At 42.4% G+C, this 18,899-nt stretch overlaps 1 protein-coding gene and 1 long non-coding RNA gene across 4 annotated transcripts in view; one reads left to right on the top strand and one right to left on the bottom strand.

Moving 5' to 3' along the window:
- Positions 1–4,070: 4,070 nt before the first annotated feature.
- LOC115285930 lies at positions 4,071–11,272 on the bottom strand. Its single transcript, XR_003905756.1, has 2 exons — positions 10,867–11,272; positions 4,071–4,253 (listed from the first exon to the last, which is right to left on the bottom strand). It is a non-coding gene; the product is annotated as an uncharacterized LOC115285930 (long non-coding RNA).
- CACUL1 (CDK2 associated cullin domain 1) overlaps positions 9,842–18,899 on the top strand; it is a 67,657-nt gene continuing 58,599 nt past the window's right edge. Inside the window, exon 1 of one of the 3 annotated variants that reach the window (XM_029932668.1) lies at positions 9,842–10,649. In XM_029932668.1, the coding sequence (XP_029788528.1) occupies positions 10,280–10,649 (370 nt within the window). In that variant the 5' untranslated portion in view covers positions 9,842–10,279. The remainder of the gene's footprint in view (positions 10,650–18,899) is intronic. The other 2 variants (XM_029932666.1, XM_029932667.1) reach the window with 2 other exon arrangements.

Here is an 18,899-nt window from a genome sequence, read left to right as displayed (position 1 = left end):
TCATTCCCATGAGGGAAACTTCAACACGCATGTGGGTGGTCCTTCCAGTCCTCTGAACTCTTACATCCCTGCCCCTCCCACCAGACCCAATTCTAATACTTGCAGCAGGATTGCAAATGGAGGCTCATCTGTATGTCCTGATATTTAAATGTTATACACCCAGCTAATCAACTGTTCAATAACACATGTCCTATTCCCTTTCCTTGATACAGAAAGAGGTACATGTAAAGTTACGGTAAAATATCAAGGATGATTGAATTGAACTACTTTTGTAATATGTCTGGGCACTCTTTCCATGAGCCTATTATTTGGGTAAGTGATGAAATAAAGTCATACATAATTCATAGGTTATATTTATTCCATAAAAGTTAATTTTCTTACCTTCATTTAAGTAAATTACTAATTATGTTGTTATAATCAAGGCTTTCACATAATTTGTGTTCTATTGGGAGTAATGACTCATTAGACAAACTTCTGGGGACACTGTGGTTCTTAAGGTGTTTTTCATTGATTTCAAAGTGGAGAAACTATGTTTGGCTGAGGTTAAAGCAGCTGGAATTGTCAATTAAATTCTTAAAGCAATACTTGGATTGGAAGGGAACCATGAGTTTAATATATCATCTTCATATGATCATGATATGTCATGAATTTAATATACAACATTTTGATGGGGTTAGGTTGTATATTATCACAGAAAATAGTATAAAATATATTAATTTCATTATGTAAATATCTAATGCATTTTATTGCCTCTTGAAAGAAACATCAGTATCCCTACAGCATTTTAAAGTGTTTTCCTTTCAGATTCTTCAATGTTGACAAAAAAACGTGTTTTTAATTTGTTAAAATTTTTCTCCAGATTACATTTTGAGCTGCAATGGCCCAAAACAGTCTCTATAGAAATTAGTTTGGGGGAAATTTTGTATAAATTTCCTTCGTAGTCATGCAAACTTTTTGTTTCCTTTAAAAATTAAAAAAAATTAATGTTTTAAAAAGTGAAGTAGACAAACTCAACTCTGGTTTTCTCTTGTCAGCCACAGTTCATACCAAATAGCTGTGGGAGAGTGCGAGCACACTTTCTTCTAAAGGCTATAATATTTCACTCATATCTAAGATTCTTCTGTGATCATACTTAACTCTTCAAGTGCATCTCATCTATCTTGTCTAGATTAAATCAAATTGCTTTAACATAGCGAATAACTCTGAGACCGTGAATTAGAACATGAAAGCGGACAGCTGGCTCAACTGGGAAATGTTACTCTGTTATGCAAGGATCTATTGCATTCATGCCAAGTCGAGAGGATTTCAGAAGTTAATGAATTCGCCTTCCCTTTCAGTTAAGTGCTTCTGTCGCTCAAATGGTCCCTGCATTTTGATAGATCTCGGTCTCCTGCGGAGGTGGTGGACACCACCCAAAAGCCTGCATGGCATCCAGGAGCCACTTGTTTTGAGGACGGCATGTGTAGAGAATGCTTGCCAATTCAAACAGGCTACCTCTCGCTTATGACCTATCCTGCTGGTTTCTTAATTAAGGACAGACATCCTTGCAATAGCTCTTCGACCTCATGGAGACTTCTCATTCATAAACAACTTTACCTTCTCTCTAGCCATCTGTCCCATCTGTCTTTATTTTCTTACCCAGCTTGGAGTCCATAGCTGATTCATCATTTCCATTGCTCACCCAACTCCCCTCCATTGCATGCATCCGATAAAACCCCCGCTACAGAGGACCGTGATCATCTCTCTAGGTCTGTATCAGAGCAGCTGAGTGATCCTTAAAACCTTTCCCTCCCTCACTTTCAGTACTTAATGCATCGAGTACTGTCCAGCCTGACTGCAAAATCAGTCTGCAGCCCACCACCTGTTTCTATGCCCACTGCCATCCCCCTAGCCCACGCCACCATCATCTCTTGCCCTAAATATTGCCTTAACTCTGATCAGTTTTTTTTTTTTTTAACTCTTTCCTTTCCTACAGGCCACTCCCCTCAGGGCAATGAAATGCCCTGATAAAAGGTAAAGCATACCACAGCACTTTCTCACTCCTTTTCCATGCAAGCAGATACACAAAATCCTCAACAGGACTTCCCAGGTCTTGTAACCTGGCTATTTCCTACCTTTCCTCCACATGCCATATCCCCCTTTCTCTCCTGCACTCTACATGAGTCCCTGTACTTTCTTTGGGTTCCTAGATTATTTCAAACACCTTTTCCCATGTTGATTCTTCTGCCTAGAATGTTCTCTCCCTAAATTGCTGATTGAGGAACTTCTACCCTCCTTTCACCTTAGCAGAAATATACTTTTTCAGAAAAATCCTCCTTGGTCACCCAAAGTAAAATAATTTTCCGTTATGCCCTCTCATAGCATCTAGTATTTTCCTTCGTGATGCTTTGTCATGCTTTGGCTCATGTGGTTAACTGTTTAGTGCTTGACCCTGCAGTAGGATGGAAATCCAGGAGAGGCAGGAACTCTGCTTGCTTACTCTCCTACCCCAGCACACGCCTGGACACAGATACCCTTGTGAATGCCTGAGTGAAAGGGATAGGCCTGCAATACTGTGCTGATAGGAAGAACTTTTTTTTCTAGAGCCTCCTTCAGCCTAAAGTCATTTCCTTCAGCTTCTAAATTCACCACAGGGAGAATCTGCATCATTATCTGTTCCCCTGCTAGGGTGGAATTTAGGATTCAGATGCTAAGATGTAAAAGGAAGGAACAAAATCCACCAGGGAAAGAAATATTGAATAGAGAATACTCCCCCGAGTGGCTACACATCTTCCCTGTCAGCAGTAATCTCTGCAACGATTAAGGCTTGAGTTATTTATATGCCTGTAACCCTCTTGCCTTCTAATCCAGATCATTCCAATAGCTTTGCATCTAGACTTGAATTGTATTATGCGTTCACAAGTCACTTCTTTGTCAAATGCTGTATTGGTCCATTATAATCTCCTGGGATTAAAAAAAGTATTCATTCAGAGTGACTCGGTGGCTCAGTCGGTTAAGTGTCAGCTCATAATCTCATGGCTTGGGAGTTCAAGACCCGTGTCATGTCGGCTCTGTGCTGACAGCTGAGAGCATGGAGCCTGCTTCAGATTCTGTGTCCCTCTCTCTCTGCCCCTCCCCCGCTCATGCTCAAGTGTGCTCACGCACGTGCTCTCTCTCTCTCTCAAGAATAAACATTAAAGGGGCGCCTGGGTGGCTCAGTTGTTTAAGCAGCCGACTTCAGCTTAGGTCATGATCTCACAGTTCATGGTTCGAGACAGGTGTCTGCTCTGTGTTGACAGCTCAGAGCCTGGAGCCTGTTTCTAATTCTGTGTCTCCCTCTCTCTCTGCCCCTCTACTGCTTACACTCTGTGTGTGTCTCTCTCTCTAAAATAAATAAATGTTAAAAAATGTTAAAAAAAAACAAATTTTAAAACAAAACAAAAAATATTAATTCTTTTTTATCCTAATATAGTTTATCTCTGTCAAAGTAATGTTTTTAAGTTTTCCATGCTAACACTGTTGTACCCAGATTTTTATATCGCCCCCAAAAATCAGAGACCGCCAGGGTGGCCGAATCACGCATGCAAAAGCAAAGGGCTTTATTACGGGCTTATATAAGCATGGGCTCACAGATTCCACCAATGTACTGGAGCCCCATGGAGTGAGTCTGGAACAAAGGCAGGGTAGGGCTTTTATGAGTTTGGGAAGGGGGAGTTACAGGGAATTGTGACACAGGTACAGTGATCCAATCATTATTATACAATATTATTGAAAGCAGGCTTAACCATTCACATTGCCTAGAGTATTTGTTACTTTTGGCGGGACCCAATCACAACATTTAGAGTGTTGACCAATCACAGAGTGGGCCCAGGACCTTCACGTAGGGCATGACTAGTCTTAGCCTCCATCTTTAGGCCTGCCCTTAGAAATGTTAAGGGTGTTAGCTGGCCTTTCCTGATTGGGCGTTACAGGGGTGGTCCCTTCTGCCTTGGGCAATGTGTGCCCTTCTGTTGTCTCATGGAGTCAGTTTCAGACCTGCTTCCTTACAACACCTTCATGACATTAATTGTAAATTTAAAATAAAACAGCAATTAAAATAAATCATTTATATGCTGAATCTTGTCTACCACATCTTCTCTGATTCAGTTAGTTCTTACTTGACCATTAGGAAATGGATGTACAGTTTGTGGATTTTTTCACAGAACTTTTCTTGTCTTCTTTCCCTCTTCTTGTTCATCTTTTAGCAATGCCATCCTTTACTGCCAATGCAAGAACTAGGAGGGCAGAAAAGATAAAAAGATGTAAAAATGGCAATAATAAACTTTACTTTCTCTTAGGGAAAAAGATATCTTACCACACAATTCATATTTTAAGAGTTGATGAAAGGGGCACTTGGGTAGCTCAGGTGATTAAGCGTCTGACTTCGGCTCAGGTCATGAACTCACAGTTTGTGAGTTCGAGCCCCACAGCCTGCTCTGTGCTGACAGCTCGGAGCCTGGAGCCTGCTTCAGATTCTGTGTGTGTGTGTGTCTCTCTCTCTGCCCCTCCCATGCTCACACTCTGTCTCTCACTGTCTCTCAATAATAAATAAAAATGTTAAAAAATATTTTAAAAAAGAGTTGATGAAAGGAGAAAGAACAGTTGATATGAATAAGCTTTCAGGTACACTTCAGCCAGTCATGCATTTATTCATTCAAAAATATTGAACAATCACAACGAACTATTCCATGGGAAAGGTGACATGTATTTAAAGATAGACACTAATTCTTGTGACAAAGCCTCTGTACCTCACTCCCTCCAAGCTTTAACTATGTTATTTTTATTTATTTTTTTAAGGTTTATTTAGAGAGAGAGAGAGAAAAGAAGAGAGCAGGGGAGGGGCAGAGAGACAGGGAGACATAGACTCTGAAGCAAGCTCCGGGCTCCGAGCTGTCAGCACAGAACTGGACACGGGGCTCAGACTCATGGACCCCGAGACCATGACCTGAGCCAAAGTCACATGTTTACCCGACTGAGCCACCCAGGTGCCCCAAGTTTTAACTGTTGTAGACAATTAGCCATATATTTATTTAAGCGGTATATACACAATTTTGCATAAACATTGATTAGGTAGGCGCTAATGAAGGGGACGGAGTGGAGAGTTCGTGGGGAGGTTCTGTAACAGACAGACTGGAGGAGGTTAAGTACTCGGGCTTCTAATGGGCACTGTTGCAGAGCGAGCACTTATTTAAACCTCCCAACTTGACCTCAGTTTTTATTCTTGTAACTATTCTTCACCTTCAGCCAATGTACTCAAGGAGAAGCTGATCCCACTCTGGGTTCCAGGGGTGGGACTCATTTGCCAGGAATAAATCCATACCCTTTCCAGTAAATGGCTCTGGAATATGTTTAAATGTCATGTGAATCGGTTCAGGAATGAGCCAGCGAGGTACCGAGAGGAACGAACTTGCTTGCTCACAATAGACAGCTCTCAGAAGTTATGGACCTTCTTCTTGGTGACCTCATTGTCCCCGTACATGAGCCCTGGGGCTGTGACAGCCATTCTGCCAGAAGCCTGGGGATGAAGCTTGTGAAAGAGATCAGGACAAAGAGCACGCCTTCGAACAGAGCTGGAGCCAGTGCTGAGCCGCACCTTACTTTTGCCCTGCTTAGACTCGGTCAGTTTGTTAGCCAATGAAGAGCCTTCGTTTCAATGCCATTTTTACTTGAGATTTATGTTTCTGGGAGCCAAAATGAACATTTAATGTACAGAGTTCCAATTTATACTTTCTTCATGTTGTTTTTAGTTTTTTTAACTTGAAGGCTTAGAAGTTTTTTCTGATTATAAAAATAATACACACACTCATTGGAGAGAATATAGAAAATATTGACAATTAAAAGATTAAATCCATCCATAAGCCTATCTCTAGATAACTGCTATTAGTGTTTTGAATTAGTCTTCTCTTCATGTGTACAAACTTATGGTGCAGGCTGGCGGGTCCAAGGACCCAGAGTAGGTACCACATGGCCAGTCAGGAGGCTCCTTGGCTTTGCACTGGATGGAAACCAAAGGCAAGCTGAGTGGAAGTAAGAGAGCAGAGTTTGTTGAAGACATAGGGAAAGGGCAGATACAGACACAGCATCTAGGAGACCCGGAAAGGAAAAGGAACATGAACCTCATCTTTGCTCAGGTGTCTGGAGTTTTTACTGAGGGTGGTGGTCTGGTGTACATGTCCCGTCAGGCATACAGGAACCTGGTTGAACAAGGACAAGTGCTCAGGTGTCCTCTGTCGTTACTAATGCCCTGGAGCCAGGGGCTTGGTGTCAAGGTATTTGGAGTCAGTGTTCTTGGGGAATGTTCCTGATGGCCCCATTCAATCACTCCTCAGATATTATCTATGTGTGGGAAGACTCCAAAGAAATCATCAACTCCTTGACCTTCATATGGAGAAATACATTAAGGCACATGGAAGGCAGGGATGCAGGTTCCAGCAAGAACAGAAACAGGAAAAGAGGCAAAGAAAAAAATGACTTTTTTTTCATGGGGTCCCTTCAGTTTCTCTCTCCCACATACATACATTACATATTTATTTTACATATGTATGTTCATCCTGATTTAACGAAACTCATAGCATAGTGGAAAATAGAAACAAACAAAACTAAAGCTCAAACAAATAGATTAATAGCTGGAACTGTGGAAGGTTGTAGTAATTATTAACCTGTGTTATAACTGTCCAGTGTTCGGCCAGTGGTTGCTGGTAATGTTATTCCCTATCTGCATATCTTAGAACAAGTCATGTAAGATTTTAAGTTAATAGCTATTAAAATATAATATGCTTTTAGGTGTAATATAATGATGTCTCATAATATCCATAAAAACAACCAGTTGTCAATATGTTCATTTGGTTTCTCTTTGGTAGATGGTGTTTCTTCTTCTTCTTCTTCTCCTCTTTTAATGTTCACTTATTTATTTTGCAAGCGAGAAAAAGAGAGCGTGCAGGAGCTATCATGGGAGTGGAGCTCGAGGGGAGGGGCAGAGAGAGGATCCCAAGCAGGCTCTGTACTGTTAGTGCAGAGCCTGATGTAAGGCTCAGTCTCATGAACTGTGAGATCATGAGGGGCGCTGAAACCAAGAGTTGGACGCTTTAATCAACTGAGTCACCCAGGCGCCCCGTGTCTTCTTATTTATATGGAAAGTTGCATCCCGTCAGTGATTGCTTCGGCCCAATCATCATTACAGTTTTCCATAATGGTGTATTTAATTGCAGCTAACATGAATGTCTTATATTGGCCATTTTGGCAGTACATGTATGAAGAGTTCAGTGTCCAACAGCGTGCCGGTAGGCCCCTGCTAGAATGGAAGTCACATTGCTAAGATGGTACTAATACCTTACGTTCTAAATGTTTTCCAATTTCCGTCATGGTTTTCTGACCCATGAGTTGGTTGGAACGGTTTACCAGCTGTCTGTTGGTTACTGATTTGTAATGTAACTACATACTGGTTGAGAAGTAGTTGCTATGATTCTGATCCTTAGACATTGTAGAGAGACTTGCTTATGACCCAGTATGTTGAATTTTTGTCAACTTTCCACATATTCTTGTTTATATTCTAAAGTTGTTGAGTGTATTGTTCTATATGTATTTATTACATTAAGCTTGGTAATTGTGTTATTCAGATCTTCTAGTTCTTTAAAGATTTTTTTTTTGTCCCCTAGATCTATGCATTAGTTTTCTATGGTGCTGTAACAAATGACCACAAATAGTGTGGTAAACAACAGAAATGTATTCTCTTACGTTCTGGAAGCTGGAAGTCTGAAGTCAAGGCACTGGTAGGGCGGAATTCTCTGGAAGCTCTAGAGGAGAATCTATTCTTTGCCTCCTCCAGGTTTGGGTGGCTGTTGACACGTAAGTGGGAATGTGGCTCTATCACTATAATCTCTGCTTGTGTGGTCACATTACCTCCTGTCTATTTTCTCTTCTCACATGTCCCGCTGTCTTTCTCTTAGGAGGACACTTGTCATTGGTGTTATGGCCCACCTGGCCAATCCAGAAAGATCTCATCTTAAGAACTTTATATCTTCAAAGACCCTGTTTCCAAATAAAGTAAGGTTTCAGGGATTAGAATATGGATGTATGTTTTTGGGGACTACTATTCCACCCACTAAAATCTCTTTCTTATACTTTTGCCAACTTTAGCTTCACATATTTTGTGACCATGTTATTAGAGATATATTTATGATTTGTATCTTCCTTGTATATTAAATATTTTACTATGTAGACACCTGTCTCTATCTCGAGTCACACCCACCCACCCATCTAGAAAGTCTATTGATGGAAAACTACCAGTTGCTATTTGTCTGAAAAAGATAATTTGTTTTCCTTTTTCCTTCTTTTTTGCCAGGCATAGAATTCTAAGGTGACATTTTTCTCCCACCCTTAGCATTTTACTCAGTTATCTTTTACTTAAAACAATATTTCCAGAGCACCTGGGTGGCTTAGTTGGTTAAGCCTCTGACTCTTGATTTCGCTGTTTATTAGATCAAGCTCTCCCCACCCCCCACCTCCGTTCTGCACTGACAGCATGGAGCCTGCTTAGGATTCTCTCTCTGCCCCTCCCCTGCACAGGTGTCCTCTCTCTCAAAATAATAAACTAAAAAAGAAGTATTCCCCAAACTTCCCAGGGCCAGATATTTAGTATAGTTCTAGGCCCAGGAATTAAAAACATGTACTGCTTCAAAAAATATGTCATTAATTACTATGTGAGAGCACTGTCTAATTAAATCATTGTTAAGTGGTAAACAGTTCCATTTAGTACAGAATATATGGGAAAACATATGTAGAGGAAGCGAAACAAACGTGGCCATTGAAGTACATCTGAGACAATGACTTCTCAGTGGGTGAAGTGATTCTTCACACTAACCACATATCTGTGGAAATAAAGATTATCTGCTAGTTTAAGAAGTTTTTTCTTGACTTTATCACCAGCAGCTAGAATAAGCCCTACAATAAATAGTTATAACATACATTCTCATATAATATACTGCTATTGCCATAATTGGAGAATGCAGAGGAATTAAAGAAATTCTAATAGAGCTACGAAACCTTGCCCCTCAGAACTCTCACATACAATCCAAAATTTGTAGTCAGACTTGTTAAACACCATAAAAAGCTTGGCATTTAATAATGTAAAATTCCTGGGGCGCCTGGGTGGCTCAGTTGGTTAAGGGTGGGACATCGGCTCAGGTCATGATCTCAAGGCTCCAGAGTTCGAGCCCCGCGACCCGCCCTGTGCTGACAGCTCAGAGCCTAGAGCCTGCTTCAGATTCCGTGTCTCCGTCTCTCTGCCCCTCCCCTGCTCACGCTGTTTTTCTCTCAACATCAAATAAACATTAAAAAAAATTAAGTTCCTGGCCTCAATGTATGGAGAAGTTAAGAAACTAAAAAAAAAAAAAATCCACGAATAGCTCACACTCATTTTTTTTTTTTTAGGCCACCTTGCTACGTTTCGGTTTTTATTCTTGGTTTTGCGGGTTTCCGTAGTGTGGGCTCGGCCCGCGAGCAGACTCATCAAGGGCCACCCGGGGCAGTCCCACCCATTTGTAACGTGCGAACCGCGGCCTCCTGTGGCCCCCTCGCTCTATCGTCAACCAAAAGCCCGGGCTACAAAGCCCTGCGCCGCGCGAAGGCCCAGTAAATGCAGAGGGCGTAAGAACACCACCACCGAACCGGGGCCGGTACCACAGCGAACGCCGAACGGTTCGCATCTTCCGAGCCAGCCAGATTCCGGTCGTCCTGGTAACCAGCCAGAGAACGCGCTTGCGCAAACCTCCTTGTCACGTGGGGCCGGGTCGGGGGCGGGGCGCACCGCAGCGCCTCCGGACCCGGGCCCCTCCCCTCTCGGCGCCCAGGCCAGCCGAGGCGGGGCAAACCTCTGCCCTGTTGCGAAGGGGTGACTCACGGCTGCTGCCCCTTTTCACTTTGCTCTCTCTTGGCTCCTTCCTCGCACCACGTGCCCTCCTGGCCGCTCCCCCTGCTGCCTTTCCAACTGCCTGTTGGAAGTTGCTGTAAAATGTCGTGAGAGGCGCTGCCGCTTTACGGCTGCCTCTCCCAGGCTAGAGCCCGGGAGCGCCCACCGCCGTCAGCCCTGTCTCGTAGAGTCGCCTGGGCGCAGACGGAGAGACCCGGCGCGCCGCTCCCCTCCCCGCCGCGCCCGTGCCGGCCGCCGGCGATGTGAGCTCGAGGACGCTGCGGTGCCCCCTGGCCCGGGGTTGAGACGGGCAGCAGGTGCCTGTGAGGCGGGAGGGTGCTGGGGGCCTGCAGGATGGAGGAAAGCATGGAAGAGGAGGAGTGGGGCAGCTACGTGGCGATGATGGACGACCAGAACCACAACAACTGGGAGGCCGCGGTGGACGGCTTCCGGCAGCCCCAGCCGCCGCCGCAACCGCCCCCCTCGTCGATCCCAGCCCCTGCGCGAGAGCCGCCAGGGGGGCAGCTGCTGGCGGTGCCCGCGGCCTCGGTGGACAGGAAAGGCCCCAAGGAGGGGCTCTCGATGGGGCCGCCGCCACCGCCGGAGCCCAATGGGGTGATCATGATGTTGAAGAGCTGCGACACGGCCGCCACCGTGGTCAAGGCGGCCCCCGCCCCCACCCCCAGCTCCACCATCAACATCAACACCTCCACCTCCAAGTTCTGTGAGTCCAGCCTCTCCCCTGCAGCCTTGGCGTTTCTCCTCCCCACCCGGACACCGAATCCACCCTTCTCGGCCAGCTCCGCTTCCTTTGTTCCAGGCCTGGGTCTCTCCTCCCCCCCCCCCCCCCCCCCCCCCCCCCCCCCCCCCCCCCCCCCCCCCCCCCCCCAGCGTTCGGTGTCTGCGGCCAGCGCCGGAGCGGCCCTGGCTTCTTGTGTTACCTGGCCTCCCTCGAGAAGCAGCCTGGTGCGCACCCAAGCCCAAGTTCTCCTGCAAATGCGATCCTCATCACGGCTGGCCGCCTCTCGACATTAGGAAGCCCTTCTCTTCTCCGTTGCCCCTTAAGAGTTTCGCCCTCAAACGTGAGGGGGAAATAAGGCCGTCTGAGTTTCCTTAGGGAATTCTTCCTCTTTTCTTTCTTCTTTTTTTTTTTTTAATCATCATTTCTTTCCTTTCCTTTCTTTTTCTTTCTTTGTAACCCGAGAGAAATCTGGCAAGTTGTGTTCTTGTGCTCTTAGCTAGTCTGCGTTAGACAAGTCAGGAATGAGAAAGCTGGTCAATACCTACACCTCGTCCTTTCCCTTCTCCACCGTACTGCTTCTACGTGCTGATAGAGATTGTAGTTGTTTCTAGAGGGACACCAATGCGGTGGGAGCGACATCCGTTTTGAAGCTAATAACGTATAAAATTACTCTTCGAGGCGTACACGCATAAAAATAAGCCACTTAGCATGTGTACAAGATAATGTTGAACTTTTATTAGTGATCTGCATTAATGGTCGATTGCAGGTAGAAGGATTTAAGACCAAAATCTGTTTTGTAATCCTAAACCGACCCTAAACCTAGCTTCTGTCGCTAGGGGGAAAAAGTGCTTTTGCTTTGAGTGGGTTTTTTTTTGGAGGCGGTGGTGATGGTGAAAAGTGACCATGGCAGCCAGATTTTTCTCTCCTATTAATAACTGCAAGTTTTAAATGGCATCTGCTAAAGCAACTGGAGATTTCATTTCTAGTTACTAATTTTATCAGCAGCACCAGTAATTGTCCAATTAGCTGTGTAGAGAAAGTACCTGCCTTGATTCAGATAGACAGTTAACAGCCTTATGCTTTAATTTTTTTGTGGGAACAAGCACATACTCTAATTTATTTGCCTTCAAGATACAGCTTTGGTCAAAGACATTCATGTGTAGGTATGGTTGGTAAGATTTGGATATGATTTTTTTTGTATCATGTGTATGTGAGAATAATATATTTTATAGTTTTTGTATTGAAGTCTAGAAGTGAAACCAGGCTTTGGACAGGGTGGCCTAGTGGCTTACCTAAATGCTGAAGGAAGCTTGTTTTGGTGCTTAAACATTCATTTGGGAGTTCAGAAAACAGCATCAAGTCAAGAGCAGAAACCAATGAAATTAGGAACCAAAGAAAGACTTGCTAAACCAGAAGATTGTTCTTTGAAGATCGATAAGCTAGATAGACCTCTGGTAACACTAATCAAGTAAAATAGATGCAAATATAATTAAGTGAAAAAACGGGAATTAACTACAAGCTTAAAATTTTTTCTATTAAAAATTGTTATAATGTTTATATTTGAGAGAGAGAGAGAGAGGAGAGGAGATGAGATGAGACAAGGGAGGGAGAGGCAAACAGACAGAATCTGAAGCAGGATCCAGGCTCCGAGCGGTGAACTGTGAGCTCTCTGTACAGAGCTGGATGCATGGCTCGAACTCAGGAACCAGGAGGTCATGACCTGAGCCGGTGTCAGAATGCTTAACCGACTGAGCCATCCAGGCGCCCCAACAAGCTTAAAATTTTTAAAAAGAATTTTATGAACTCCTGTAGATTAATAAATATGAGAGCCTAGATGAAAAGTATAAATTCTTAGAAAAATACATATTGAAAGTTGGTATCAGAAGAAATGGATAGCTTGAACTAATAAATATTTAAAAAAGTGAAATGGTAAAGATCTCCCCTTTCAAAAAGTGGACTGAGATAAGTGAGTTGCCATTGGACTTTTATTTATTTATTAAAAAATTTTTTTTAATGCTTTTTATTTTTTATTTTCGAGAGACTAAGAGAGACAGTGCGATCAGGGGAGGGTCAGAGAGAGAGGGAGACACAGAATCTGAAGCAGGCTCCAGGCTTTGAGCTAGCAGTTAGCACAGAGCCCGATGTGAGGCTCGAATCCATGAACCGTGAGATCATGACCTGAGCCGAAGCCAGACGCTTAACCTGAGCCACCCAGGCGCCCTGCCATTGGACTTTTAAATAACAATTCCTTTTTACACATTGTTCTAGGAAACGGAAATAAAAAGATGCCTAGTTCATTTTATAAGTTTAGTGAAATCTTGATTTTAAAATTAGATAAGGGCGGGGCGCCTGGGTGGCTCAGTCGATTAGCCTCCGACTTCGGCTCAGGTCTGATCTCACGTTCTTGGGTTCGAGCCCCACGTCAGGCTCTGTGCTGACAGCTAGCTCAGAGCCTGGAGCCTGCTTCCAGTTCTGTGACTCCTTCTCTCTCTGCCCCTCCCCTCTCATGCTCTGTCTCTCTCTGTATCAAAAATTAATTTAAAAAAATTAGATAAGGGCAATATGAGAAAATTAAAGACGTGTTTCAGTTATTAGCATAGATATGAGAATCCTACACATCATCAGATCTTACAATGTGTTGAAAGAATCCTCATCTGTGGAGTTTGTTTTAAGAACGTAAATATGATTCAACATCTATTTACTGTTAGTATAATTTATCTCATAAATAGACTAAAGGAGAAAAATCATGATCATCTTGATACCATAAAAACATTCAATAAGAGCCAATAGCTATGTGATTAAAAATATAAACTCTTAGTATGCTTGGATATGAGATAACTAGATCGAAGTCATTACCAAAAACCTACAGCAAATGGTACTTAATGGAGAAATTTTAGATTCATTCACTTTAAGACCAGTAACAAGTTAAAGATGCTCTCTATCAATATTATTGTTTAACATTCTAAGGAAAGTCCTGGCTAACACTACAAAGGGAAAAAAAATAGTGTAAGGATAGGAAGGGAAGCAATAAAACCCATCATTTGCAGATAATAATCACTTACGTAGAAGAACCATTAGAATGGAGAGAAACTATTGGAACTAGTAAGAGTTTGGCAAGATTACTGGATTTGAGATCAGGCCATAAAAATTAATAGCATTTACTACACTAGCAATAAACCAGCTAGTAAAGGGAATCAAAAGAAAATCTCGTATACAATAAAAGCGACCAAACTGCAAAAGTCTGTAGAAATTAACACAAGAGTACATAAGAACTTTAAGAAGAAAACTTTAAAACTTGAATAAGGAACTAGAAGAGAATCTAAATAAATCTTTCCATGCTCTGAGATATGTATGTTTATTATCATGAGGGTCAGTTTTCTCCATTTTAATCTGTAAATTCGATTAAACTGCCGTCAGCATTCCAGTTGGTTTGTCTAACAAAGTCAGTAACCTAGATCTAAAATTCATATAGCAGATAGGATAAATGTTATGAATAGCCTAAGCAGTTTTAGAGATTTGTTTATGGTGGGGTTTGCCTTATCAGAAATTAAGATACTATTTCAAGACTGTAGTAATAAAAACTGTAGTGTAACAGAAAAATAGACTTGGGGACAAGTTAGATAGTGGAGACTTACCCGTGTGTGTTCAGGAACCTAAGAGAAATCACTGTAGAAAGAAGTCCTGATAGGGAGAGTGGTTCAGTATATGGTGAAAAAACAAACCTTATACCACAGGCGGAATGGGTTATGGATAAATCAAGAGGACCTAAATATGAGAGGAGAAATGATAAAATTAGACATTGTTGAAGAAGTTCTTTTCTTAGGGATGAGGGACTCATAAAGCTCCAAAAATTTATGAAAGTGAAAAAGTAATGATTCTGATTATACAAAAGTTAAAGATTTTCATTCAGTGAAAGACGAAAGCATGAGAAGGTATTTGTAGTGCCCAGTATGGATACGGGATTAATATGTAGACTAGACAAGGACCCACACAGCAATAAAAAGAGGGCAGCAACCTTTATAGAAAAATCGGGAAAAGATATTAATAAGTAGCTTATGGAATAGCAAATCTTAACATGCATAGAAAGAGATGTTTGGAATTATTAAGTAATCAGAGACGTTCACATTAAAAGAGGAATACTGTCTTTTCTCACTCCTTGGGTTGGCAAAAAGTAAAAAGTGAGATGACGCCAGGTGTGGGTATGGATATAGGGTTTCCTGTTGAACTGATAATGTAGTGGACCAGTGAGGTGTTGAGGTGCCCAGAGTCTCTGTGGACCGAATAATGGAACATCTAGCTGGAATGTTGACGAAGCCCTGAGCTAGGACAGTGAAGGTCTGTTTCTGGACCGTAAGGTGAAAACAGCTCTGGTGGTCTGTATTTGGAATACATAAAAGAAAGCATTTGCCAGCTTGATGGATGTTACTAGGTGCCAGGGAGTGTGTTGATTTGTCCCAGTAGAGGCCATATCTGGAACAGCAATTACAACTGGAGTCACCACTTGATGATTTACTGTAATCCATAGTCATTCTTCAAAATCCATGTTTTCTGCGCTGGCCTAATAGGTCAGTGAAACAGAATGTCCTAACAGTCACCATCCCTGTATCTTTTACGTCTTTGAAGTTGGTTCTGTGCTCTCCAGTTTCCACAGCGATGTGCTCTTGCTTTGGGTTGATGTTGTTAGGAAGGGACACTTCTAGGGGATTTTACTTGGCCTTTCTTATGCTGAAAACCCTTACTCCATAGTTTAGGGAACCTTTCACTGTGCATTCAAGAACTGAGGAAATTACAGGGTGGGTCTATGGACCCCTGGGCCCACTGTGAGATGGATCGGAGCCAGAACACTCCTTAGTGTGACCTCACAGCTCCTGATCAGACTGGTTTACCACAGTGACATTACGTTCTGGTCCCTGAGGGTTAATATGGGCTTGGAGCCAGCATTAAGTGACCCCTAAAAAGCCTGAGTGATTCTGTTTCCCACATGCATTGTCTCCTTGGTGAAAAGCTGCCTGTTCTATTTGGAAAAGGCTAGGAGGAAGACTTTAAGTATGTGCTTGATGCAATTTTTAGGGTCTTTCCTCAGTGGAACCCATGGTCTCCTTTTTTCCAGGGGCTCTGTGTTTGAACAAGTTCAGCCTGTGTATTAGGTGATGGGCCGTAACGCTTCCATTGTGGCCAGTTAATTCAGGCCTCAGTTTGATATACCTAGAGCTTTTTGTTTTCATTTTCTTTTTTTTCCTCTCATCCAGTAATATATTAGTATACTCCACATCTGTTTTACTTAAGGACACCACGGTTAGCCACCACCAGAGATCCGAGCCATTCTGGTAATGGGTCTGGGCCTCCTGCCTGTTATAATAACCAGGCCTACTTTATATCTGAGGATTAAGTGCTTCTACTTGTCCTTTGTCACTCTGGAAATCCCACTATCCCGTTGAAGTCAGGGAGCCCCGTTTAGCGGCAGTATTATCCATCTTTAACCCAGAACTAAAAAGGACAGCCACCACAGCAGTTTTCAAAGAAATGAATATACACTTCACCAGTGTATTAATTCCTTGATGAAGGGTCTTGGAGGACATTTAAGAGTGTGTGTGTGTGTGTGTGTGTGTGTGTGTGTGTGTGTGTATGTGTATTCGATATGATAAAAACACCCAAATATTCTTAGTCTAAGACTGGATTCATTCTTCTGCATACTAAGGAATTTCTGGTGTTCCAACCTCACCTTCCCTCCCTCTTCCTCTTTATTCTCCTATTCCTCCTCTTTTTCCTCTTTGTTTATTTTTTTCTTTCTCATACACCTTTTCTCTTTTCTTCTCCATTTATATTCGGTAAATTGTACCCATCCGAGGCATAAAGTTTAATCTAGGATTTGAGTCAGCTAGAAGCTAGCCTGTTACTGCTGAATACTGCCAGAAGTCAGGAGACTCCTGGATCAGAGACAGAAATGTTTCTCATGGCACAGCAAATAGTGTGAGATTCAGCATATTTGCATAGGTTCCCATTACCCCCCAAATCTCCCAGAGCAACCACAGAATAGCCAAGATGGATGCTCCCTCAATGGGCTTGTGTTGCAGCTGAAGAGTATTGAATTTGGGAACCTACTGCTTTTATAGAAAGCAGTAAGCAAGCTTGCTCTTTGTTCAGGGGAATATATTACCTCATCTTTCAGGGTTACCAGCTATAGAATGGCTCAGGTTCAAGAGCAATTGGTATGGGTCTTGCAATCTTAGCACACTCAGCAAGACATGTAGGAGTGCAAGAAACCCAAGGAAGACTCTCTCTCCAACGGTAACCACTACTGTAGTCAGGAACATTTTCGGGGCACCTGGGTGGCTCAGTCGGTTAAGCCTCTGACTTGGGCTCAGGTCATGATCTCACATTCGTGGGTTTGAGCCCCGTGTTGGACTCTGTGCTGACAGCTCAGAGCCTGGAGCCTGTCTTCAGATTCTGTGTCTCCCTCTCTCTCTGCCCGTCCCCGCTCATGCTCTGTCTCGCTCTGTCTCAAAAAGAAAGAAAGAAAGAAAGAACATTATCATCACTTAAATACTTTTTATGCCTCTTTGCTTTCAGTACTGTACCCCCTAGCCCTTCTGCTTTCTGTTACTAGGTTTTCATCTATATTATTTCATGCTTGGTCTCTTTCCTTCACCTTGTGTTTGAGAGTCACTTATATTCTTGCATGTTATTGCTTTTTAGGGGTGAGTTCTATTTTGGCTGGGATACTACAAATTGTGTATCTGTTCATCTTTTGGTGATCATTTGGGTTGTCTCCAGTTTGGGTTATTATGAATACTAATAATGTTATGAACCATCATGTGGATTTTGTGTAGACATAGGTTTTCTTTCTTGTTTATTTATTTATTTTTTTAATGCTTATTTATTTTGAGGGAGTGTGTGCATGCACAAGCAGGGCAGGGGCAGAGAGAGAGGGAGAGAGAGAATCCCAAGCAGGCTCCGCATGCCAGTGCAGAGCCCAGTACAGAGCTTGAACCTATGAACCGTGAGGTCATGACGTGAGCCGAAATCAAGAGTTGGATGCCCAACTGACTGAGCCACCCAGGCTCAGGCATAAGTTTTCATCCAACTATCTGTAAATGGAATTCCTTGGTTATTTATTAGCTATTTGTTTAACTTTATGAGAAACTGCCAACCTGTCTTTCAGAATGGCTGTATCCTTGTACATGCCCATTAGAAATGTGTGAAAGTTCCATTTGTTGCACATACTGTGCTTCACATTCTTGGAATTGTAAGGTCTTTTTGGTTTTGTTTTAATTTTAGCCTTTTTAGAGGGAGGATAATAATATCTCATTGTGGTTTTGTTTTGCATTTTCCTTTTACATTAGCTTTTCATGTGCTTCTTGCCCTTTAATGTATTTTGTCTGTGAGAATCTGTTTCTTGAATTGTCTTAGTTTAAGAATTCAACATTAATTTTAGGTACATATTTTGTGAGACAATATGTATTATGAATGAATCTCTGTGGTTTGTCTTTTTATTCTTGACCGTGTCCTGTGAAGAACAGAAGTTTTAAGTTTTGATGAAGTCTGACATCAAGTTTTTTTCCTATAGCTGGTCCTTTTTTTTTTTAATCCTAAGAAATATTTGCTTATCTCACAATCAGGGAGATTTTTCTCTTTTACTTTAGAAATTTTATAGTTTTGCCTTTTATGTTAAGATCTATGATCTGTTGATACCTGTTGAAGTTGTTCTTTTTCTTTTTCTTTTTGGCATGGATATCCAGTTGTTTCAACACCATTTATTTAAAAGATTATCCTTTCTTTACTGACTGACTTTGGCAACTTTGTTGAAAAATAGCTGTGCGTCTAAATTCTATTAATCTATTTCTTAGTGTAACATATCTAGGATTGTTAAATCTTGCTGAATTGGTCTGCTTGATCTTTATGGAACTCTGTCTTATTTTTTTTTGTTTGTTTATTTTTGAGAGAGAGAGAGCACAAGCAAGGAAGGGGCAGAGAGAGTGGGAGACACAGAATCTGAAGCAGGCTCCAGGCTCTGAGCTGTCAGCACAGAGCCTGACGCAGGGCTCAAACCCACAAACTGGGAGATCTTGACCTGAGCCGAAGTCAGACGCTCAACCGACTGAGCCCCCCAGGCGCCCCTGTGGGATTCTGTCTTTGTCCTTATTTTGAAGGATGCTCTTTTTGATATTTGTTCCACTTGTTTTATTTTTTTTAGAATTATTGTTTATACAACATCGTTTCCTATTATTTTAT

Source organism: Suricata suricatta, chromosome 2 (assembly GCF_006229205.1).
Source record: "Suricata suricatta isolate VVHF042 chromosome 2, meerkat_22Aug2017_6uvM2_HiC, whole genome shotgun sequence".
In the NCBI taxonomy this organism is placed as follows: Eukaryota; Metazoa; Chordata; class Mammalia; order Carnivora; family Herpestidae; genus Suricata; species Suricata suricatta.
This window is presented reverse-complemented; position numbering and strand designations above follow the sequence as displayed.